This window comes from Coptis chinensis, chromosome 5, assembly GCF_015680905.1.
Source record: "Coptis chinensis isolate HL-2020 chromosome 5, ASM1568090v1, whole genome shotgun sequence".
Taxonomy (NCBI): Eukaryota; Viridiplantae; Streptophyta; class Magnoliopsida; order Ranunculales; family Ranunculaceae; genus Coptis; species Coptis chinensis.
The window spans coordinates 89,623,795-89,649,777 of NC_141460.1; the positions used below are offsets into that span (position 1 = coordinate 89,623,795).

Sequence of the window (25,983 nt, forward strand, 5' to 3'; positions counted from 1 at the left end):
CATATTCTAGCTCTTCTATTGCAGCTGTAAGTAGCTCTTTTCTACCTGCGTAGTTGTAAGTAGCTGTAAAATGTATCTATATTGCGGGTGGTTGTTTCCATGGGTGGCCGGAGATACCCAAAAACAAAAAAGTCCGGTCTCGGTGCAACACCATCGCCAAGGATTGATCCAAGAACTTTACTCATAGGTTGAAGTTGGGAACCAATTGACCCCAAAATATTGATATTACAGGTTCTTGCTCTCAAACGATGCTCCAGCTTCATGATGTTTATGACCCAAACAAGGTTAGGGGTTTAGTAACTTTGAATGTGTATATGTGCAGATGTGCTTACTTAGCTACTAATTCTTTTCCAAATGGTACTGTTCATCAGATAAATATCAAGATCAAGATTGTTTCTGGAACACCATGTGGAGCATTTGCTGTGGAAGCTAAGCGTGCTCAAGCTAACCGGGTTGGGTTGGACAAGTAAGACCAATATATCCAAAAGCATATTTTAAACTTAAATGCATGCAATTTTCTTTATGAGAATTCAAAACTTGGTAGTTCTTATTGAAGATTTACTTTTACGTTGTATACTTCCCCTAATCCCATTTGCTTTATACTCAAATTGAAGATCCTTATCAAAGGTACCTCTAATACAGGGATGACTCAGTTAATAAATATATCCTAATAATGTACAATAAAAAAATATGGTATATTACTATATTTGGTGGTGTTTATTGGAGAAAGTTGGCGATAAATCCAACGCCTAAAATATCCATGTTAGAATAGGAAATATCTAATTTAATGAATTATAAAAAGGCCATCCAATTATGATTCTAGATAACTATAACAATCTGAAATTTAATCTATTTAAATGAGTAAAGAAATATTTTCTAACTTAATTAAGTTCATCCTATAGATACTCGGTTAATATTGGAGTATCAATGGATTCAATGGGTTGTATTCTTGATGATTTCTTGCATATATGTGAGTATGATGCATGTAACACCCGTATTTAAAATACGTATTTTATTTATTAATTTATTAATTTAATTAGTTATTTAAAAATCTGTTGGATTGGATTTGGGGCATGTGGGCCTGATTTCTGGGCCCGAGTCTGTGTTGGGCTTGGGTTTCAGACCCAAGTATAGAATCACATTGTTCTAGAGAATAGGGTTTTGAGAGAATAAAAAAATAATAAAAATGGAGGCGGCTTGTTTGCTCGAGCGTTGGAGTCGCGACGACTCGGACTAGGAGGAATTCGTCGAGCTGTTAGTTAAGGTGAGTAGCTATTTTGTTATTTCACCGGATTTATAGTTTTCGTGTATCGGTATATACTATCTAATGTTTATGTTTTTTTATATACTACTCATTATATTGTTTTATTCGGCGCCGATCCATGCATTGTTAAAACTCTATTGAAAAGCATTTGTGTTGTTAAAACTCGAACTCGAAATTTGGGATTTGAGGCTGTTGGAACTTCGGAAGTCGTCAATGGCGGCGTCGCGAGTCCAACAAAGAAATCGCCCGATTTTATTTGAACATTTATGATTTTATTTCTTGTGTTGTGGGGTTGGGTTATTAAGTGAGTTTAGTATCAATTTTTATTGAACTGTTGTAGCTCTGTTCAAGCTCTGAACAGGCACTAATGGCGTCGCCCAGAAAAAAAAAAGGGGAACGAAATCCTATTAATTTGGTTGAACTCTTTAGTTTTGATGTTGGTTGATGGTGTACGTGTGAAGTGTATTGAAGTTTGGCTGGGTGCTGTTGAAGCTTCAACAAGCGTTAATGGCAGCGCAAACCCCAGTATCATTTTTTGGATTTTGTTGTTTGTTTTGTTAAAGTGTGGTTGGATTAAGGGGGTTATTGGTTGTGTGTGGGGTTGTCGAGTAAGGGCTGTGGGGAGGTGCTGTCGGAGGTGGTGGAAGCCATTAATGGCGGACGGTCTCAGATCTAGTTTTGGTCGAGATGTTGAATTCCATAAATTTGGAGGATTTCGTGTTTGTTAAAGTTGTGGGGTTTTTCATCCTCACCAATTTCGGTTGGTTTTTCTTGATGGTGGCGATCGGAACTGGTGGTGGCCGATTTGGGTGGCTGCTGGAGGAAGAAGATTACCGGCTGGGCCTTGGGCCGGTTTTCGGTTTTTGGGCTATTTTGGTTTTGTTTTGGGCCGGTTTAGATTAAGTTGGTTGGGCCAAAAACTAACTAGATTTCTTGGGCCAGTTTCATTAGTGTGTTGGGCTAGTTTTGATTAAGTGTTGGGCCAATTTTGATTAAGTGTTGGGACATTTTCAGTTTAGTCTTTGGGCCCAAGATTAGTTTAGTTTGTTATGGGACCAGTTTCATTTTAGTGGTTTGTGGCCGAATCAATTAAGGTTTTGGGCCAGTTTAAGTTTCATTTTCTGTTAGCTTGGGTCGAACCCAATTAGCTTTCTTTGGACCGGTTTTTCTGTTTCTGTTTTGGGCTTGGTCCATATGTTTTAAAGTGGGTCAGGTTGATTCACTATGCCAATGTAGACTTTGGGGGCCGGGTTTTAAGGTTTGGGTTTGGCCAGTTGGGTCCGAACCATTACCTTAGCCATGACATGAACTTTGACCTTAGCCATGAACCATGCCTATGACCATGAACCTGTTGAACATAGAAACGACAGTTTGACTTTGACAATGACAATTTGACTTTGACCATGACGTGTTGACTTTGACTTTGACCGTTGACAGTGGAAAGTTGACTTTTTCAAGTTTTTCGTATATTTAAGTATATGGACTAATATAGTAATAAAATATTGTCGAACATTGTATAACCTTGTTTGTCATTATCTAATTAAGTTTTGACGTGAGTAGTGCAATAATGTATTGGCACGTGACAGAATAAAAGTAGTTATGAGATATAATTGAGATATTTTCTAAATTTTGTGGCATAGTGCAATAAGGTATTTGACCTGCACGGGATATAGTGGAATTATTATGAGTCATAAATGGATGACACTTGAATAAATTACGTAACGAAAATCCTAGAACCTAGCTACCACAACTCATGTGATTTGGCCCTTCTGGCGTTTCAGTGAATCTGAATGGCCTTCGGGCATAAGTAATGTGATTGGCCCTTCTGGCGTTTTAGTGAATCTGAATGGCCTTCGGGCGTAAGTAATGTGATTGGCCCTTCTGGCATTTCAGTGAATCTGAATGGCCCTTCTGGCGTAGCCGAATAGTGACTTGATTATTCCATTCGCAAAATAGAACGAGACGCGCGATATTTTATGCCGAATAGTGGCAGTACTTACATAATGGTTTTCGTGTGAGGGTTACCTGGTGTGCGGCATCCCGCTCAAGGTAGTTACGCACGGAGTGGTTCATTATGTGAGGGGAGGCATATGGATGTACATGTTCGGCGTTGGGAAGCGATTGTGGTAGCTATGGAAACTAGGTAAGACATAGATACGACGTGATTTTAGGGACACACAAAGAAAGCCTTAAATAATATAATTAGGGTAATGTGTTGGTTAATAATATATCTTTAAATATATGATTGGATAGAGTTTTGCAGAAGGGTGGGTCAAACTAATTATTTGGGCAGAGACGACCCGCTCTGTAATTGAGCATGAAATGCGGTACGGATATAATATACTTGGTTGAGTATTTGTTTAGTTAGAACCTAAGGCGCCTCGATGGAGGAACTACATGCCTTTTTATTATGCGTATGGTTTGTTGTGTGGTTAGTGGGAAGTTAAGGCGCCTCAGTGGAGGAACTACCTGCCTTAATTATTGTACTTAAGGATGTTATATTAGTCGTTGAAAGTTAAGGCGCCTTGGTGGAGGAACTAACTACCTTATGGATTGTGTATATATTTGTATAAGAATATGTTGTATTTTAGAGCTACTCACACCAGCATTTTTATAATGCTGACCCGATTTGCATGTTTGCTTATCGGGTGTGTTAATTAAATGAACATAGTTGATAAGTCTTGACAGATTTAGTGTTGAAGAAGGTTGGTTGCTGCTTGAGGTTTGCGTTAGCGTTGCATTTCAGGATATGTTTTGTTTTCCCTTGAGGTGATATAGAGTTTTAGTTGAGACAAAGTTATTTGTATTTTCATTTGTAAATTTTTGTAATGAAGAGGACTTTTGTTAATTTGAAATTTTTACTGGTTTTTAAATTATCCGCATATTTAAACTGTTTATGGGTTTTTGGGAGTTGAGAGTGCGTCACACTTCGAAGATCGAAGAGTCGGGAACAAATATTGTTTTTTCCGAATTCTGTCGAAATTCGGGGTGTGACAATGCATTCCATTTCATAATGCAGTTACTATACAAGAATCATTCCCTTTGACAATTGCTAAGTTTATGGTCGTATCTGGGACCCAGTTTCAAGCCAACACCCAATGCATGAATACTCATAAGAAGAGCGTACTTCTATAGATTCCCCACCCGTCTCACTCTACCTGCGAGTAGCTAGCTGCTTGTGAGTAGATGGTTGCAACATACCAGCTATTATAGTGGAGGACAAGTCAGAGCAACCTATTTCTTTTTGTTATTGATGTACTTTAATTATTATATTGATGTAATATCCTATGTAGACTGAGTATGCCGTTGTGCCGCATATGTCATTGTAGCTCCATTTTAGATGATTGATTAACAAACCAAATGACTCAGCTCTGGAGTGTATGTCCCATTATTCCAATTCAATACCTATAGTTGCATATTACCTATTTACCTAAGGGTTGGATACTGATTTCAGTGAATAACGTTACATAGATGCTTTTGATGCACTAACCTTTTATCTTTGTCGTTTGCAACGTGCACTTGCTAGGATGAGAGGCTCAAAGTACATGTTATTTGGAGCTATATTTAAAAGTTTATTGCTTACATGTCTGGAAATCAAATAGGAATGGAGTTCCATTCAATTCAAATTTTAAACGACCATGCCAGTGTGTCTGCTCAGACATAATGTCAATTGTAAGTGTGCTCACCCAAATTATGTTTACACTTTTCGGCAAGTTTTGTTTAACATCAGCGTGCATAGCACGTGCATCTTGCTAGTAATCATAATGGATTGGTTTACAAAATATTAGAGAAACTATATTTATAGATATGGTTTCTTGAACTCTAAACATTGCAAAATAGAAACTATCTCTAATTCAAATTTGGCACGAATTAAGAAATAATTTAACTCCTAATAATAGTATTATAGAATCATCTAGAACATAGGTATTATATCCTACATCATTCTCCTCTTCATTGAAACAACTCATCCTCAAGTTGAAAATTGTATGTAGAAAACAACCCATGGGTTTAGAAACTAGATTCCCATAATATTTTTCTTTGAAAGAACTCGCTCTTGAGTTATGCATGGGAATTATGAGAGTTTTCATGTTTGCCTCCACCTAGAGATGGTTTTTTCCGAAATTCCGAATGGTGGAGACAAGTTGACACTTAATGCCTCCACCTAGAGATGGTCTAAGTTAACTATGTGGTGTGGCCTTGTAAACAACAACAACGACAAACTAAAACATAACAATTCACAAATTTGACCTACTAATGGAATCATTTCATTTCTCGTTTTCCCTAAATATATTGAGGGTGTGTTTGGTAACGAGAAATAAAATTCTAGTGAGAAATTGAATTCTATGAGAATTGAATTGCTAAGGTTTGAAGTGAGAAATTGGTTGTTTGGTGTCCCCTAAGAATTATTGCTTTCCTAAATTTAAGAGTACATATGTCTTCAAATGGCATACGTAATTTGAAGACATGTGTACTCCTGGTGCAAGTGCTGATTAGCAAAGTCGATAAAACCTTTGGGTGATGATACCATAGGTCTGGGCTCGAACCCCGCTAGCATCAAAGAGTTACTGGTCTCATTTAAAACAGGCTTGCTAATATAAAAAAAATGGTTATTTAGGCTTTAGTCCTACTTATTATGGGGTATTTAGATTTTAGTCCTAAAATTATCGATGATTAGGTTTTAGTTCTACTTCCATCTGTTGACCTTGAATTGTCTCAATTAACTGTGGTCAAATCGTTTTCTAATAATATATTTTTCAATTTTTTTGTAAATAACCAAACTAACGAACGAGGATTTAGCTAAAGGTGGCTATATATTAGTCACTGAATAATGGGTCTAGCAATGCCAAAGATAACTCCAAAAGAAGCTCAAAGGCAGTTTGACCAAATAAAAAGCTCAGAGGCAGTCTGACTTGCAACCTTCACTTGACTTAGAAAGAAGGCATTTGACTTAAAATAGAGCACATTAAAAAACATAAAAAACTTACAAGTACAAACAAAGAACCACTGTAAACAAATGCTTGTGCAGCAGCTTGCATGCCACCCACCCTCAGAGAAGAAAAAGTTGTTTTAATAAGAGTTTCATTCAAAATAAGCCCAGGGACTTAAGAACATCTTAGTCCTGGCGCTTTCAAATGGCGCACTGCTTATCCTGGACGAAAAACATTCGGAGAAGTCCAACAACACAGCCTTATAACTCACCTCATCTCCTTTCTTCTTACGAAGAGAGCCAACAATTGCACTAACACCCGAATAGATGACTGAACTAAGTGCAGTCACATGCACATTCATAGTGTATAACTTCAACCCCAGAGTCTTATACATATTGTCATATAAAGTCTTGAAAGACACACCTCTATTTCTCGCATCCCACGGACCATGGACAGAGCCAGGATTCTAAGCCAGGGGTGCGAGATTATGTGCACACCCCACCCCACCCAAAAAAAACGTATGCAATTTTTTTTTTTTTTTTTGTCAAAAGGTCTAAACAATAAAGATTAACAAAATTATGCATTTATTTCAATTCACAAAACTAGAGTGTGATGACTACTAAGAATTTAATATGGAGTGATGAAGTTAACTACTTAAGCATTTAAGCCATTAATTGATACTACTATGTCTATACATATCTACATAATCTAGTCTATAACAATTCAATAAATTGTTAACTTCCTATAATACTATAAGTCTATATAACCCTACTATCATGTGGAGAAAACAATAAAATATTAACATTGAAAGTAAAAAATTACCTTGTTTTGTTTTGTTTTTTGTTTTTTTAAGTGGAAATTTTATTAATAATGATAACGAGTTTTACAAAATAATTAGGAGCAAGTCCTTTATGAATTTGTTTTTTGTTTTTTGTTTTTTGTTTGGATTAAGGTCTGACATTTGTTTAAGAATTGAGAGTGAAAGAAAGGAAAGAGAGCATACGAGTTTGTTATAGGTGATTAGAATTATACAAACTTAATAGTTGGGCCTTTGGCTATTTTAGTCTCATCAACCCATCAAATATTCAAAGACATATTTGTTACTCTTTAATGGTTTTGAACTTAAAATAAATGATAAATGATAATTTTGTAAGGGCAAAAAGAGAAGTAAAAAAAAATTTGGTTTATTGGAATGTTTTTTATTAGTTTTTTTTTCATACTATTTTTTTTTGTTGATAATATTCTTACTATGTTGTGAAATTTTTGGGGGTATGGTAGTGGAAGTTTGCTAAAAAAATTAGGGTATGAGTCCTTATAGTTTGAAGATTTTTTTAGGCAATTAGTTATGTAGTAGTAGAGCTTTTCTAATCTCAAGGGGTGTGATAGCCCCTACACGCACTCCCCTATTTCCATCTATGTTCATAGTGATAAGTGGAGGAGGAGACCGGGATGCAACAATATTATCATAGTTCGGGATTTCATAATTATCGAAATTCCGACAAATCCAAAATCCGAAATTCATAATATTTTGACCCATGTTATATTCGGAATTTCAACAAATTTCAGAATTATTAATATTTCGACTCCATAATGTTTTATCTAATTTTTTGAAAAACCGAAATATTGGGCAGAATTTCAGATATTCCGTTCGGAATAATGAACACTGGATATGATACAAGAAGTTGTATGTGTTGTAAAGTTATCATCATATATAGTTTTGTCATCTAATGACGGCTTACGCAAGTAGTGATCCAAGATGAAAAAATATAAATAAATCTTCGAGAAAACAATTAAAAGCGGCGCTAAATCGAAACAGATCACCTCTTTATTTGCAATACTTGAGACTGAGATAAGCAAGAAAAATTAACAAAATTGAACAGAAACATTAAACAAGCCACTAAAGAAACAAACAATAAAAGATTAATACGAGACCTTGTACATCAAGATCGGGTATAGGCGTATATATAGCAGATGTAAGTACCCTCCGTTCTACACTACAGAGTACGTGTCCACAAGGCAGGACGCAAGTAAAAAGACAGTCTTACTCACAAATAAAGCGATGAAACTCTAAACGCAAGTAAAACTATAAACTAGTATGTTACTAGATTTATCAAAGATATTTGTTTTCTACTCTCGAATCTATTGACGTAGAGTTGGAATAGAAGATTCATTCTACTCCTAGTCCTTTAGCATTCAAGTTTTCTACAATTGACGAGTCTATCCAAAGTCTAATGAGAGTAATGGTGGAATTTATACTACGATGTGAATTCAAATAACAAGCTACGAATAATGCAATGACAAATTGCTAAGAGTTGAATCGAGATAAAGAATTAGGAGAATTTGATTCCACCTTGAATCCAACTTAATAACCTAGCATAGAATTGTTGTAAACCAATTCTTACATTCTTACGGTAAGAATTGGTCGTTCTAATCCCTAATTATACATGGCATTTCTACCAATTCATAACTAGCATGTGAGGTAGTCCACCCATTCTCATGGCGAATCAATAACCTTCTAGAGTATAATAGATTCTTACAATGATTCTATACTACACAATCAAGTTTTCATCAAGGCTTCATCAAACCCCTCTAATGGAGGTTTAGTCTTGATTCATCAAACTATCATTTCCCATTGAATTAAAACTAGACATAATATAAAAATTTGGACTTTACTAATTTTAACTAACAATACTTTAAATCTAATTAATAACTAAAAATTGAATAACAACAAGAATTGAAATTAGATCTACAAATTTAAATGACAAAAATCGAAATGATCAAGAACTACTATTTTATTTATCTAATCAATGAAGAATAATCATTCCAATAACTAATCTAAAACAATGTATGAAACTAATTAATTAACTAATTGAAATTCCAAAAACTAGATCTACAAGCTATTTTAATGGCTACTTTCTATTCTAAGCTATCTAACTATATCTTTCTTCAGAGCTAAGTCTTGTTTTATGTAAAGAAGGAGACCAGATCCACAATTTCGTGCATGGGCTGAGGTCTCATGTTTTGGGCCGGAAAATCGAGCCCAAAGCCCAATTTCTTCAATCCACAGAGCCCGTTTCAGCTGGCTTTTACGTCAATAGACTTTTCGTCCACTTCTGCTCCTCTGATTGGGTCAACGCTTAGACCATTGGAAAGCTCTTTCCGAGACGGTCGTTTTGACGTAAGGTAGGCCCAAATCCGAGGCCTGAGTACAAAGTTATGATCTTTTGAAGTTCTGTTGACTTGTGCACTGTTTCTGCCCGTGTTGACTTTTCAGCTTTTGACTGGGCTTCATAAAGGCTTTGTCTCCTTAAATCTTGGCATTTATCATAAAACTTCTTAGCAACCAACCTTTTGCTCCTTTATATCGCCAAAGTGGCACATTTCTGCACATAATTGAGTTTCATGCCTAAAATACATAAAAGCACATAATTAGCATTAACTCTTATTTATTACTTGCATAATTGGTCTAAAAGTAGTATTATTAAGGGGTTAAAACTATAGTTTTGGGCTCTTATCAAACCACCCCCAAACAGTATTTTGCTTGTCCTCAAGCAAATATGAGAAATTAGCATAAGTGACCAAAAATGGAGTTCTAACTAATCGGTTTTGGTGAGTCGCGATTGCATTAACCATATGGAGCGGGGCCTTAAACCACTAGGAATTCCCTAGTGGGCCGAGTTATAGCCCCTCGTGAGAGTTTTTCGATTGAAGGTACTCACAAACTTCATCTATACTACAATGACTTCGAAATAAAACTATTGTTTCCTTATCTATGTCTCAATTATCTATACATCTCCCTAGCAATGAATACAGAATAATCAAGTCAAAACCTAAGCTAATATATGCATAATAATCTATCATCTACGAATAAACATATTTACAATGAGTAATACTATGAAATGAACTAGCAGGTCCGTTTAGAAAACTTCGAATAAGCGTCCTTAAGTAGGTCCTCACATAAATGTCAAGACAAAAACCACTCTGATTTTTCCGCTCAAGTTTTGCTACTCCAGTGTGTAGTGGGCACATTTTACCTTACAATCTCTATGACACACAAGGAAGCCGGAGTCGATCAAACACATCTGCCACTTACTATCACACTAACTTATTCCTAATTGAGTTAGATGTCTTTATTAGGTGTTGCGGGGATTAGGAGATGGTTTTAAGAAGGAAGGAAATGAATATTCAAAAAGGACAAGTTTGATATAATAGAGTCTTCATTTTATGTAACTAGAGAAGACCTTGTTCCTTACTTTTGCTTCTACACTTTGTTTCCATCCTTAGCCATATTTTTCTTTTCTTTGGCTTTTGACTCCTTTGATTCTATTTTTTTTTTTTTTTTTTTGGAGTTCTAACTCTTTATTTTCTTTTATTTATTTATTTTTTTTTATTTGGATGGAAACTTCCTTTTCTTATCTGAAGCGACTAACGAATTCTTGATTTCAAAAGTTCTTCTCTTTTCTATTCTTCATCTCTATTCTCATACTTATTCAAAGAATTGGGTAGGTTGATTTTTCATTTTGTTTTGTTTTGTAACAGGGTAAAGGATTTGTGGTTTATGAAAGGCTAAAGAAAGGCTCAGAGGGGCGACTAGTGGAAAATAATTCATAGGTTTAAATTTCTGACTATATCGATCCAAAGAGGGCCTAAATTCTCGCTTAGGATATGGTATAGTAATCAAGCAAGTGGACATGTGATTTCTCTATCCGGATTTTACTTCTCCCTTGTGTCATTTCTCAAATGTTCACTCATATAAGGCTTTAGGCTATATTCTCACAGGATTTGTAGAATAAGTACTCTAGCCTAGATTTCATAAAACTTATCGCCAACAATCATAGATACTTTCGTGTAACATATTTATAGACGGATGCAAGAATTATTACCTACATATTAGCCTAAATTTCTAAAAAAAGCTAATATTGAGACTTCTAGATTATTGAGAATATAGAGAAAGAAAACAATACCAATATTCCTAAGTGTATATCATACTTTTTATTTATATTAAATTTTTTTGAATTTTTAGTTAGAAAACAAGTGCATATTATACATATATATATATCCTAACAGATGCCTTAACTACACGTGTTTTTATGCCTCTCCCCCCCCCCCCCCGAAACAAGAAACATGTTTTGTCCTCAAAGTATTTTAAATAAAGAGGGTAGGAAAATACCATTGAAACACGTGAAATTCCGGAACATCTGCAAAACAAGGTTATAACATACTAATATAGAAAAACTGACGCAACTCTATAAGAGTTCCACCCGTTACGGGGTTAATGAGAAATAGATTGCTTGGGACATAAGCAGACACTAACTGAAATAAAACTTACCTGTACTCCCGTTTAAACATTTTCCTCCTCATTTCCCTCTTCAAAGAGATGAGGTTCCGCCAAAGATCCTGCCATGCCATGATAACTTGCCAAAGCCAGCGTAGGTGTCGTCAACTTGTGCTAACTTGTCTAGTGTTACTATGTCCGATGGGGTGTAAGGAGCAACCAAATGAGGTTGCACCTGCCATCCCGCCAAGTCATTACTTTCGAAATGAATGAACCACCCAATTGGTGGGTCTCATGACTTCAACCTTTTTTCCAATCCGTGAACTAGGTACATAATTCGGTAGACAATCGGGCGCGATCGCGGCAAACCAAAACAGGCATAAGAAGATACTTATGGCGCATGCTTTGGGCTCTCTTAAGACTAGCCACTAATACTCGGGGAATGTCATATCGGTGACGTCCTTCAGCTAAAGCAAGAAAAACGTCACCAGGGGTACTATTTGCAGAAGTAAATTGCCACTCCCCTAGAATATTCATGAGGATGAATAACATGGTGGTGCCTACATTTAGGAACAGGCTACCAAGGGCTATGTTGTAACGCCCTTGGTCCATTATACGAAATACCCCTTCCCCATAATACTCATGGAAATATGTATAGTCATAGAGGTATGAATTATCGGTCATATATCCCCACGTGTGAATAGGATCGGTATTGGTATTCGAAACTAATGCTACCACATACTTATTGAATTCTAGGGGTGTGTCATCAACCGTGGACGGAGAATTCTTGTTCTCCATCCCGGTTACAATAGAACTTAACATTATTGTAGAAAAATTCAGTAAGCTTAGGTGAATCTGAGTTGTCTTCACTTACCCGGAAGATACCTCCATCCAATCGCATGATCCTCTGCGGAACCAATGTCCATAAGACTGGCTCCCCAACAAGTGTTGAAAGACTGCTCGGTATTACTATAGGAGAAGTCATCACAAAACTACTCTCTAGAATAGCTGCAACTATCCGGAACAAACCTCGAAAACTGGAAATTTTGGTGCCCATTGTGGGTCAGACGCCTTGAGTCGCTCAAGGTATGCAGGATGGCGCTGGTGCGCTCTGTTGAATTTTGAATTCCAGGCACTTGGGCAAGGTGCACTCACTTTTAGCTGGGATGGGGAAGTGCTTCGGGATGAAAACTGGAATTCAGTGTTTTGGGCGCAGTGGCTCAAGTTTAGGCGGGAGAGAGGGCAGTCCCTTCGAGGGGTAGAATTTCTCGGCGATCTTTGAGGGAAGCGAGAGCTTTCGGGGAGCTGTTAGGTCGAAGTGCGAAGGAAAAATAAGGTAAAGTGGGAATGAAACGTGATTGATGAATGTGAGATGCAGTTGTGGTTGTGAGTGTAGAATGAATGCAGTTTTTATAGGTTTTAAATTGCCAAACCGAATCGGGAATTTGCCAAAAAGCTTTAAGGCAATTTTCGGAAATAATAAAATTTCCAAAACCGAAAATGGAAACAACTCATATTAATGATTCTAAAACAACCCTAATATCTTTTAGGTTAAATTTAGGATAGAAACTACCGAACTCATCGAGATTTCATCCTAACACAATATATATTTATAGCGATGCCCCTATCGGCAATATTCTCAACCCTCACTCCAAAACAACTTCTTAAAATAGATGATCATATAATGAATTATGCTAGGCTAACTAATACCACCCCCAAACAATTCGGGAAGGTGGGATTAATGATAAAAACAACGCATAATTCGAAATTAAACAACTTATATTAAAATTGAATTCCAAATAACATACGACAACCAAATTCAAATTTAATTACTGAACTAATATTTTTACATCCGTACTAAATAAAACAAATACAATAAAACAAATCAACTCATTAGATCCCTAAACCACTTTCGCTAGTAGTGGTGGAATTTCGAGAAGCGGATGACCCTTGAGCTTAGATGGGCGAGCCATCGTCTTCTTGGCGGCTGACGGCCTTCGATGCCTCATAGACTGCTCCTCCGAAGAAGAACCCCCCTGGGGTGGGAAGCGTGCAAGCATGTCGTCTTGGAACTGGCGCTGAGCTTCCATCTCGGCCCCCGTCTGTTCCCACCGATCATCCTCGCGCCGGGCACGAGCCTCGAAGTTATGATGTATGGTAGCCTGCCGAGTTCGGAGGTCTTCACAAATAGTATTGAGAGAATGCATGCCACGGTGAATCACAGCCATGCGTTCTGCATCCGACCTACACTTCTCCAAGGCATCGGCATCAAAACATGTCGTGCCATCCTCATCCTCCGAGTCAGTCTCCTCGACTACCCTCTCTTCAGGCAACCTCCAAACTCTCTGGATACACTCTGTATAAATACGATGATTTCGGTGCTCCTTCAGGCAAATCCTATCAGACCTTGGAGTCGCTCTCAAGGTTATCATGATCTTCGTTATCAAAACAGGGAGAGGTGCAATGCTCTTTCCAACCCCCATAATCATGTTACGCAAAAACTCTAAAATACATAATTCATTTTTCTGCTCCTGGAGTATCCATAGAACATGAAGGCAGTTCAGACAAATATCGCTGACTTTCTCCTTCCCTATGACATTCCTACCAATCCATCGAAAGCTCTGACCAAATTTGGTTGGTTCGAGAGAAAACCGGCGAACACAATGTGAGCTCGCATTGTAGTTCCCCACTCTGCAAATCGCGTTCATCAAAGGTTCTAAAACGAGAACCTGGGAATCTGTAATGTGGCATCAAGATGGTGTCTAGGTGGAATGCCTAAAATCTCAGCCCAACAACCCGGTAGTAACATCATCCTCCTCCTCGGCCACCTTAACAAAAATTCGATTCCCATTCAACTCCCTCGCCCCTATAAAATTCTCGGACCAAATCTTCGTGGTAAAAATCATCTGTCGAGTACCACAAACCACTCCAGTTTCTCTCTAACCATCTCGTCACCGTAAAACAGTGCAAAGTGGTCGGCAGTAAAAGCGTGCTCCGACAATATCCTGCGTCTTTGAGCCATTGGAGTTTTTATAAGATGTGTGGGTTTGAATAAGGTAGGGGGACTTGTTTTGAAACACCCTAACTAAAAATAATGGCAGGAGGCGCGGTGGTAGTGGTGGCAGTCGAAATTTTTGAATTTTCGGTGGTTTTTGGTTGTTTAAGTTGGTGGAGGTGGTGGTGGTTGTAGTTAGGAGGAGATTTGGGGTGGGTTTTAACCTTTGGGCGTGGGTGTATTTAGTTTTTTTTTTAATTTATTTAGGTTAGGTTTTTGAAGCTTTGTTGTTTGGTAATGGCGGTTTGGAGAATGAAACACGACTGTTGGTGGAAGAAGGAGATGCACGTGTGCGTGAAATTGGGCCCAAGCCCACTTCATTTTCGGATTTTTATTTTTCGATATTTCACGCAACTTCAAACTTAAATTGCCGCTTCGTTATCAGGCCGATTTGTGTGAATGAGGTATGGAAATGATCAGGAGAGAATTTCCAATCTAATGATCTATAAAACACTCTATTCTGACCATGGGTGACATATAAGAAGATAGAAAACGCCTCAAAGTGCGTGCATGACATACGTTATGCGAACGAATGAAATCTAACTTAATAGAAAATGTCAACCCGAATCAAAATACGATTAAACGGTCTAAACAACATAAATGGAAAGTTTGACCATCAATGAAAGAAACCCGAACACACCATCCCTAAACAAATTTTAGACAACAGAGTTTAGAAAATTTGTTTTAACAATGGGTCTTTTAAAGTCAGATTCCCAAAACCTTTAACAATTAATTGGATATATTAATATTTATACCATGTAGTTTTCCATATATTAACAACCTAAAGAGTTATGGGTCTTTCCATAAATAATTACCATGGAATGCACCCCCAAACAGAATCAAGCACCAAGATTTTTTACGATGCAACTTATTGACATGAAAGCGAAGTCTGATGGATCTAGAATGTAACCACGCATGTACCTTCTTTTTCGCCTTTGAACGAGAGGGTTTCCAAGTGAATGATCGTGAGAAAATGGATGTTTGTGGAAGATATGGTGGATATGGAGGAAATTCAGATGTAAGGAATGGAAGAAATGAGAAGGTAGGTTTGGCACAAAACTCATTCATGGTGTAGGTGGGAACTGTCTCAATTCTGAAAATGAAGGTGTCAAGTGCCTTTCCCTTGGGAATTATTTATGTATTAAGAGGATTTATAAAATCATTAAGTACAGAAGAAACAAAATGGTCAAGCGCAAACTCTAGGTTCCTTTGAAATGGTGGAAGGTGAGAAATATTAGTGAGGGAAGATGAATGAGTGTCAGCTAGAGCTCTTATGTCTAGATCATTAGAAGCCTTGAGATATGCCGGACATTCTTCAATAGGTGGGTCAAAAGAATCACTAGGATAAAGGGTGAAAAATTCATCTTCCGTCATAGCGTCAAGGGATAAAGGGATGTTGGCAGGGTGGGACTCGCGAGATGGCAGGGAAGAGTTGCAAAAGAGTTGAAGGAAATCTTCCTCCATTTCCTCTACGTTCAAGGAGTATTTGTTGAAGTTGGAACTTCCAAAGGAAAGGAATTTGTGCATCTGGTCATTCGGAAACGTGGTTTTGAAATAATCATGAGCTAAGCTCTCGATCATACTAACCTCTCCATCAATATTTGTATAAGGCAACTGTTTGATCGTCTTAAAAACGTTAACCGCAACAGAAAGATGGCTAAAAGACAAGGACATCGAACCATCGCGGCAGTTTATAAGCGCGTTGGCAGTTGCCAAGAAAGGGCGGCCTAAAATGATTAGAACATAATCGTTAGCGACTTCTATATCGAGGATAACAAAATCCGCAGGATAGTAGAAATCCTGAACCTTTAACTAGCACGTTTTCCACTACACCCTTAGGATACTTGATAGACCTATCAGCTAGTTGCAACGTCATTTTAGTAGGTTGCATCTCTTGTAGACCTATTTGTTTGTATAGATAATACGGGAGTAAGTTAACACTCGCCCCCAGGTCTAGTAAAGCGGTCGTCTTGTGGGAATCTCCTAAGGTGCATTGTCTGATGGGGCGACCCGGGGTCCTTGTACTTAACGATTCCATTGTGTTTCGTTAAAGTTGGAAATTGTTCAATTAAAAAGGCATCTTTAGGAATATTTGTCTTACGCCTAGTAGTGCACAACTCTTTAAGAAACTTAGCATGGTGAGGTAATTTTTGTATTGCTTCAAGAAAAGGAAGGTTTATCGTTAGATTTTTGAAAACTTCCCTAATCTTATCGAAATTATTATCTTTAGTTAACATTGCTAATCTCTGGGGAAACGGTGATTTCTCTCTATATTTAGCGTAATGATCAACAGGATGTTTAACCTTGGCTTTTTGTTTCTTAGGTTGTAGTTTAACCGGGTACCCTCGGGGGTAGGCTCTTCAGTTTCTATTACGGTATCTAGTACAATCTGCGGTGTAGAGACAACTGGTGGGGTAACTATAGGCATAGTTACTTTGTTATCAACCACTCTCCCAGAACGGAGAGTGGAGATGGCATTTAGCTCTCCAACGTTTTCATTTTCCGTACTAGTATTACCATTTACCTCAAAGGCTGTGTTTGGTGTTTTCGGATTAGGTATCGCTTGTCCTGGAAACACACCTTTGGGTTGTACTTTCTCTTGAGCTAGCTGTTGTAAGGAAAGTTGGATGGCTTGTAAAATCTATTGTTGAGATTGCATAAAGGTATCAAAACGATCCGGTTGTGGAAGAGTGTTAGCTTTAGGTTGTGTGACAGGAACTATGTCACGTTGATTATTAATGGGTAGATTTTGGTAGTTATTATTTACCGAAACGATACCTCTATTAGCATTATAATTATTATTGTTATAATTATTATAATTACCCTGACCTTGTGCTTGGCCTTGTCGTGGTTGCGTTTGGTTGTTATAATTATTATAATTACCCTGACCTTGTCCTTGTCGTGGTGGAGCTTGGTTGTAATTGTTTGCTTGCCTAACATTTTGATTATTAAACCCTGGAGGTGTTACTTGTTGATTATTTCTCCAACTGAAGTTGGGATGTTTTCTCCAAGGGGCGTTAGGAATAGGAAAACTATTAATCGAGCAAACATTATCTTGTTGTGACTGTTATTGCTCATAGGCAAAAGGATAATAGGAGTCGGGATGCTCTGGACTCAAACAAAAATTATATGGATTGGAGTTGACATTCATAACGGGGATAGGAGTTTGTTGAACAGAAATAGCCTCTACCTTTTTAGTTAGAGATTCGATTAAATTTTTAAGTTCCGGATCGGGTTTCATCTCAAACATACCAGCGACCTTTACTGTTGTAGAAGAACTAGCGTTGCGGGAGATATCGTCACTACCCCCCCAGTTATTATTACGCTTAGTCTGATCTTCTAAAAATTTATAAGCCTATGAGGCTCCTTTACTTAAGAAACTACCCCCATTCATTATGTCAAGGACTTCTTTATGGTGGTGTAGAAGTCCATTGAAAAAGGCACGAACTAACGTATCTTTCGCAAGGTTATGATGTGGACACTCTCTAAGTAGATCGGTGAAACGATTCCAAGCCTCTGAAAATGATTCATGAGGATTATGTCGAAAGAAATGAATCTTGGAAAGTATTTCATCGGTCTTCAGTGGTGGGTAAAAATGTTCCATGAATAGTTGAACAAGTTTAGCCCACGAGTCCACAGAATTTGGCGCTTGGGCAGTTAACCAAGACGCCACCTTATCGGCTAAAGTGAACGGAAATACCCTTAGTTTAATTTGTTCAGCACCAACCATAGGATGGTGAAATGTAGTAAGGACTTGGTCAATCCTACGCATGTGCTGATAAGGCTTTTCATGGTCTAACCCATGAAAAACGGGTAACAAATTAAATATATTCGGGGGAATTTGGAAATCCCCCACTGGGTCTAATAGAACGATGCAAGATTTAGGGCTATCATTCAAGGCTTTGTAAAAGTCCGAGAGAGGAGACTTTCTTTCTTCAGCCATTATTTCAGGTGTGGTGTGTGGTATGCTAGCTAGAGGTGTAATGAGTGGTATACTAGAAAGACTTGTTTGTTATTCGCGTTGTCGGTTAATTTCGTTAGGCATTTTTTTCTTGACCGACCTTAATCTCATGCAAGGCTAAGGCCAATCTTAATGAAACACAACAACACTCCAAACAATCCTGATATACTAGTATGAACCTCTAACAGAAGATGCGAGATGTGGAAGAAAAGAGTACACGAAAGCCTCTCCTTGCCCGGCTTATGAATAGCGTCTTGTTTATGCGTGCTTTCGGTGTATATAACAAGTTAGAACACTGAAAATCTTGAAGAAATGGATGTTTGAATCAAACTGTGGAAATTGGGGCGGTTTCAGCAGAGGGCGGTATTTCGAGAATAGGCCTAGGCTGGGGCGAGGTCGCTCCAAGTTAACCTTGGTAGAGGCGCAGTCGCCTTCGGCAAAAAGTGGAATTACAGGTGTGGGGCAGGTCGGCGCTCGTGGTTTGCCTTGGCGGGCGCAGTCGCGCTTCGGCCATAATATGGAATTCAGCGTTTGAAGCGAAGGGCGCTCTCATTTTGGCTTGCATAGAGATGTGGTCGCGCTCCGAGTAATTTTTCCGAGGAAAATTTAAGTGCTGAAATAGACAACCACAGTGAGAATCAAACAAGGGTGGGTGGGTTATGGGACTTTGAAAAACTATCAATTCTAAAGAAAACAAGACTAAAGAGTACTAAGATGGCAGCGGCGCCATTTGATAACCATAAAAAGACAGTTTTACTCACAAATAAAGCGATGAAACTCTAAACGCAAGTAAAACTATAAACTAGTCTGTTACTAGATTTATCAAAGATATTTGTTTTCTAATCTCGAATCTATTGACGTAGAGTTGGAATAGAAGATTCGTTCTACTCCTAGTCCTTTAGCATTCAAGTTTTCTACAATTGACGAGTCTATCCAAAGTCTAATGAGAGTAATGGTGGAATTTATACTACGATGTGAATTCAAATAACAAGCTACGAATAACGAAATGACAAATTGCTAAGAGTTGAATCGAGATAAAGAATTAAGGGAATTTGATTCCACCTTGAATCCAACTTAATAACCTAGCATAGAATTGTTGTAAACCAAGTCTTACGTTCTTACGGTAAGAATTGGTCATTCTAATCCCTAATTATACATGGCATTTCTACCAATTCATAACTAGCATGTGAGGTAGTCCACCCATTCTCATGGCGAATCAACAACCTTCTAGAGTAAAATAAATTCTTACAACGATTCTATACTACACAATCAAGTTTTCATCAAGGCTTCATCAAACCCCTCTAATGGAGGTTAGCCTTGATTCATCAAACTATCATTTCCCATTGAATTAAAACTAGACATAATATAAACATTTGGACTTTACTAATTTTAACTAACAATACTTTAAATCTAATTAATAACTAAGAATTGAATAACAACAAGAATTGAAATTAGATCTACAAATTTAAATGACAAAAATCGAAATGATCAAGAACTACTATTTTATTTATCTAGTCAATGAAGAACAATCATTCCAATAACTAATCTAAAACAATGTATGAAACTAATTAATTAACTAATTGAAATTCCAAAAACTAGATCTACAAGCTATTTTAATGGCTACTTTCTATTCTAAGCTATCTAACTATATCTTTCTTCAGAGCTAAGTCTTGTTTTATGTAAAGAAGGAGACCAGCTCCACAATTTCGTGCATGGGCTGAGGTTTCATGTTTTGGGCCGGAAAATCGAGCCCAAAGCCCAATTTCTTCAGTCCACAGAGCCCGTTTCAGCTAGGTTTTACTTCAACAGACTTTTCGTCCACTTTTGCTCCTCTGATTGGGTCAAGGCTTAGACCATTGGAAAGCTCTTTCTAAGATGGTCGTTTTGACGTAAGGTAGGCCTAAATCCGAGGCCTGAGTCCAAAGTTATGGTCTTTGGAAGTTTCTCTCGACTTTGTGCAATCATTTGTTTACGCCGTGTTGACTTTTCAGCTTTTGACCGGGCTTCATAAAGACTTTGTCTCCTTGAATCTTGGCCTTTATCACAAAACTTCTTAGCAACCAACCTTTTGCTCCTTTATATCGCCAAAATGGCACATTTCTGCACATAATTGAGTTCCATGCTTGAAATACATAAAAACACGTAATTAATTAGCATTAACTCTTATTTATTACTCGCATAATTGGTCTAAAAGTAGTATTATTAAGGGGTTAAAACTACAGTTTTGGGCTCTTATCACGCATGCAATAGTAGTGGTAGTGGACTGGGGGATGTATTAACTTCACCAGAGGGAGCCCAACTACAGAAATCAATCAAAATCGATTTCGCAACGTCCAATAATAAAGCAGAATACGAAGCATTGATCACAGGCCTCCGAATGGCACATCAACTATAAGTCTCAAAACTTAAAGCTTGCAGCGATTCCCAGCTAATTGTTAAGCAGATCACCAAAGAATATGTCACGAACGGAGCAAACATGGCAAAGTATGCTCAAGTCGTTTATGACATAATCAGCTCGTTCAAGACATTCTCCTTAGACCATATTCCTCGAGAAGACAACAGACATGTAGACAGCTTGGCTTTCCTAGCCTCCAAAACACAAGAGGCATGTCTAACCATAGTCTACGTTGACATTCTGGAACGACCTGCGTACCATAAAGAAAGTATCAACAGCCTCACAGATTTACAACCCTCATCTGAAGAAGAAATCAGCCAATCTTGGATGGGCCCATTCCTCAAGTTCATCTTACATGGTGAGATCCCATCAGAAGCAAAGCATGCTCGTGTTATCCAACTCCGAGCCCCAAGATACACAATGATCAATGGAAGACTGTTTCGCAAATTTGCTAGAGGACCCCTCATAAAGTGCATAACTCCAAAGGAGGGACAACTCATTTTCGATGAAATCCACAAAGGTGAATGTGGCAACCACGCAGGAGTAAGATCACTGGCACACAAAGCAATCGCCCAAGGATATTATTAGCCAGGCATGCATATCAAGGCAAAAAAGTACGTTCTTAAATGCCTCCAATGTCAAAATTTTGGCCACAATCACCTAAGTCCAGCAAGGGAATTGATCAACATAGCCAGCCCATGGCCGTTCCACATGTGGGGGCTAGACATCATGGGACCATTCATCCCGCAAAAGAAATCAGGGCTCAAATACGTCCTAGCAGCCACAGATTACTTCACCAAGTGGGTTGAAGCAATCCCACTAGTCCAAGTCAAGAAAGTCAACGTAATCAACTTCATCTGGACTAATATCACACCCTAGTCATGGACAACGGAACACAATTTGCTGGCACTCAAGTCAAGGATTTTCTACAAAAATGGCACATCACTCAAGCATTTTCTACACCTAGATATGCACAAAGCAATGGCCAAGCAGAGGCCACCAACAAGGCCATCAAAGAAAACCTCCAAAAGAAGCTGGAGAGCAAGAAAAACCAATGGCTAGAGCAACTAGAAAACATTCTATGGGCATACAGAACAACAGCTAGATCCAGTACAAATGAATCTCCCTTCACACTTTGCTTCGGAACGAAAGCAGTGATACCATCAGAACTCACAATCACAACTACACATTCTGACATTGTTGAATCAGGAGTCAATGACAACATCTTGGCAAAAGAAGTGGATCTCTTAGAAGAATGTAGAGAAGCTGCCACAATATCCCTAGCTCGGTACCACCAAACAATCCAACGTTCTTACAACAAGAGGGTCGTCCCAAGATCTTTCCAAGCTGGCGACCTAGTCCTCAAAAAGACTTTAGCACCATCCAAGCTAGGCTCGACATGGGAGGGCCCCTACATTGTTGACAAAGTCGTTGGAAATGGCGCATACTGGATCAAAACCCAGCCCGATAATAAGCTTCCCCGACCTTGGAATACAGCTCTCCTCAAGCGCTTTTATCAATAAGTTTTTCTCCAAGTGCATAAATCAATATGAATGAAATCTCATTAACATTGTTGAGTGCAGCTATCATTTTTGCATTACATGAGCACCTTGCATTCCACACTACACAACCCGACCTAAGACATCACAATGTCAGGTCGGATATCAAAGATGGAGTTAAGAACGACTCAACAACAACAACCACGCAGTGGTTAAGTTCATTCAATTCAAATCAAGGTCCCCCAAAAGGACCCTAAACCAACCTAACACCAATGCTAGGGTTAGGTATGGTTCAGCTGTAATTACCACTCAAAGGTCAATTATCAGACAAATTCAATCTAGGGGACCCCCAAAAGGACCCCAAGTCAACTTACGACCTCACAAAGGATTTAAGGCATACTCAAATATATTGGCCACTCAAAGGCTAATTATATCAATCAGGAGTTCCCCCAAAAGGAACGAATCAGGGTGTATACCTGACACAAGACAAAGCCTAGGTTCCAACTACGCAAATACATCAGGTTGTACTCAATCGCTCTACGACCTGTACCTTAACGATGACCTAGCAAAATCAAGCAGTACATCAAGACTACCACTATGCAGCACAGGTCGTCAAACAACAAGTCAGTAGCAACAAAAGCAATCACATGCATACTTCAAACCAACTTCAACAAGTAAGTAATTTAAATATTTCTACTTCAATACAAAATCGGTTAGATACCAAGGCCCCCAGGTTATCCCAGGAAAACAACCTAAGTATCCCCATCAAAAAATAATATTGTATCTGTATCAAGAACAAAAGTTGTTTAAGTATTACTCAAAGACCACCCAACCCAAGAACAAGACATTCAAAGACCTCCCAACCCAAAGACAAGCAGAAGACGTTCAGAATCAATTCACACAAAGAGAGTATATATCCACATTCAAAGGGTCCATATCAACTCCCTCTACAACACCAGAACTGGTAGCCTGATCAACAACAACTTCAGAAACAACAGAAGGAACAACTAGAGCAACCGGTGGCACAACGACTTGGTCAAATAGCAGATCAGATGGTCTATTAGCATCTACACCAGCATCTGCAGCAGACACTGTTGCAGCCCCACTTCCAATAGACATCTTAAGGCGATCATACTTATCCAATGCCTCAAGATAATCATCTAATAGCACGTACTCATCACCACTCTCCACTTTATCCACCAAGTCGTTGTATGCAGTCTCAGCTCGTTCAGCAACAAAGCGCAGCCTCTTACATTCATCAACCCATCGCTGAACCTCCAACTTTGCGAAATCCAAAGCGGGTTGCAACAAAGCCACTTTACCACCAAGTTGTTGCACCTGATCCCTCAGCCTTGCAACCTCCGTTCTCTCCACCTGCTGTTCAACCACCAGCCGGCTACAAGCTTGCTTGCTGTCATCCAGCTCCTTCTTATAACGGTCGGAAATAGATGCCATATCCTTCAGCTTCGATACATCGCCAGAACCTAACAAACAAGACAACAAATGTAGACATTAAAATGGATCAAAATCAACAAGACCAAAAATGAGCAAACTCAGAACGGAAGAATACTCACAAAGCACAACGACCGTTCCATCTCCACAAAGTTCACATCCAGACCCTTACCATCCAGCTTGCGCCTATCCCCAACAAGCGCAATACTATCCAACAACGCCGCACCAACCGCAGGAGACTTGAAGCTACAATCACTATTCACAACAAATTTCGGCAACAAATTGTAGGGGTCCTCATACGAAACCAGTCTATCAAGGACATCACTATCACTCTTCTTACTTAGTCCGTACTTCCTGACCCCTTGCCCTGCTCAGTAACAGGCTCAGTATCACTAACTTTATCCTTACCTCGGGCCTCTACCGCCCTAACATCAGTAGCCACATCAATCAAGCTCATATTCTGCAGAGGAGCCCGACCAAGACGAAAGCGACTCCACAACAAACACTGACCAGGTCGGTCTCTAGACCCAATTCGGGCCTTCTTAGCCCCCTCCGACTCAACCACTTCAAGCGCGCTTTTTCATATTAGGCTTAGGAACAAAGTGGGAGCATCAACCTCCCCCAAAGATCGCCACCCGAAGACCACCACCAAAGACTTCCAAAGACCCGAGATCTCTCTAGAGGAGAACAGAGGTTGGATACATAGCGAATTGCATCACCAGAGGAGAAGTGGTTGAATGCAAAGCCTCCACCCCCTCGAGCGTTGGGGTGCCAAACGATTTGCATCACCCAACTCAGAACGTTGAGATATCAAATGATTTGCGTTACCCAACTCAGGACGCCTGGAAGGCGTCACCCCTCCAGCCGCCCTCACCGCTCCAGAACGGTATTCAGCGACCCCACCAGACGTCCTAGCTCCACCAGATTGGCTGTCACCAGCACCTCCACTCCGTTTTACTTCAGAAACAGGTGCTTTCTTATGACTCTCCCTCTCCATGGCAAATTCCGAGATAGAATCAGAAAGTTTAATCACCACCTTGCGAGCCCTAGCCTTCTGCTCCAGCCTCTTACGGTTAATTTTCTTCCCTCCGTGTCTCTTAAAGTAATGCACAACCTCACCCAACAAAGCCTGCTTATCTTCCAAACTCAAACAAGCAAACCTTTCAATCACACCGTTCTTCGTACGATCGCAGATTGTAATCTCTGCAAAAAAACAAACCAAATAAATCATAACGTCCAAATTATAAATTACAACACACACATTATGACCTACAACCAACGACCTACCACGAGGTTGTACAACACGTTTATCAATCTCCAAACCAAGAGGGCAATATCTACCTACAGCCAACATCAGCTTACGCCCCCAGTCCTCCTTGCTCACCCACATAATAACAGAAGATTTCCCCTTCTAAACATGAAAACTAAAGTTCACAGCACCCGACTTCCTCACAACAAAGTGCTCCGTTACATCGTTTAAACAGGTGTTGTAGGCCCTGTCATTCAACAGGTTCAACACATAGAGAATCCTCCAACTGTTCCCCATGAGCTGACAAGGGGCTTTCCCCAAAAAGTTCAAAACCTCTACAGTAAGACGGGAAAAGGGCAGCCTCATCCCAGCCTTCATCTGCCCATAGCAAACAACTACTCCTCCACCCCAAGGAACGTAGTCGTTAGTATACAAATTCTTCTCCCACCCGGATCGATGAGAAACGGTCGGATTTCACCCAACCAAACTCCCTCCTCCTTAAAGCAAAATAATTCACCGACTTAGGCTTCCTCTCATCCACCGTCTCCAACGAGGAAGGCGGCCGAAGCCTCATCACCACTACAAACCCTCTCCTCACTTTCTTCACTTATAGTTCTCTCTCTCCATTTACCAACTTCAACCTTACCACTTACACTATCACTAGTCATAGACATGACACAATCAAAGAAAGAAAGAAAGCTCAAATTTTTAAAGTGGAAAGATGAACATGATTCAAGAAGGACGAGAAGTTTTTTTTTCTTCTTTCTTTCTCTTTCACTCCAGACTATTTTTTTTCCTTCGGTTGAAAAGTGAACAAACAAAAATCTTCTACAAGTCAAAAAACCCTCAACTGCCAAACACCTCGAGACAATCAAAACGTTTCGTGTTCCCAAAACTTAAATCAT

At 39.0% G+C, this 25,983-nt stretch overlaps 1 protein-coding gene across 1 annotated transcript; it reads left to right on the forward strand.

Moving 5' to 3' along the window:
- The first annotated feature begins 20,959 nt into the window (after positions 1-20,959).
- LOC147499891 (uncharacterized) lies at positions 20,960-21,466 on the forward strand. The gene has a single exon (XM_086563559.1). The coding sequence runs from the start codon at positions 20,960-20,962 to the stop codon at positions 21,464-21,466; it is 507 nt and encodes a 168-aa protein (XP_086419685.1).
- The last annotated feature ends 4,517 nt before the right edge of the window (positions 21,467-25,983 follow it).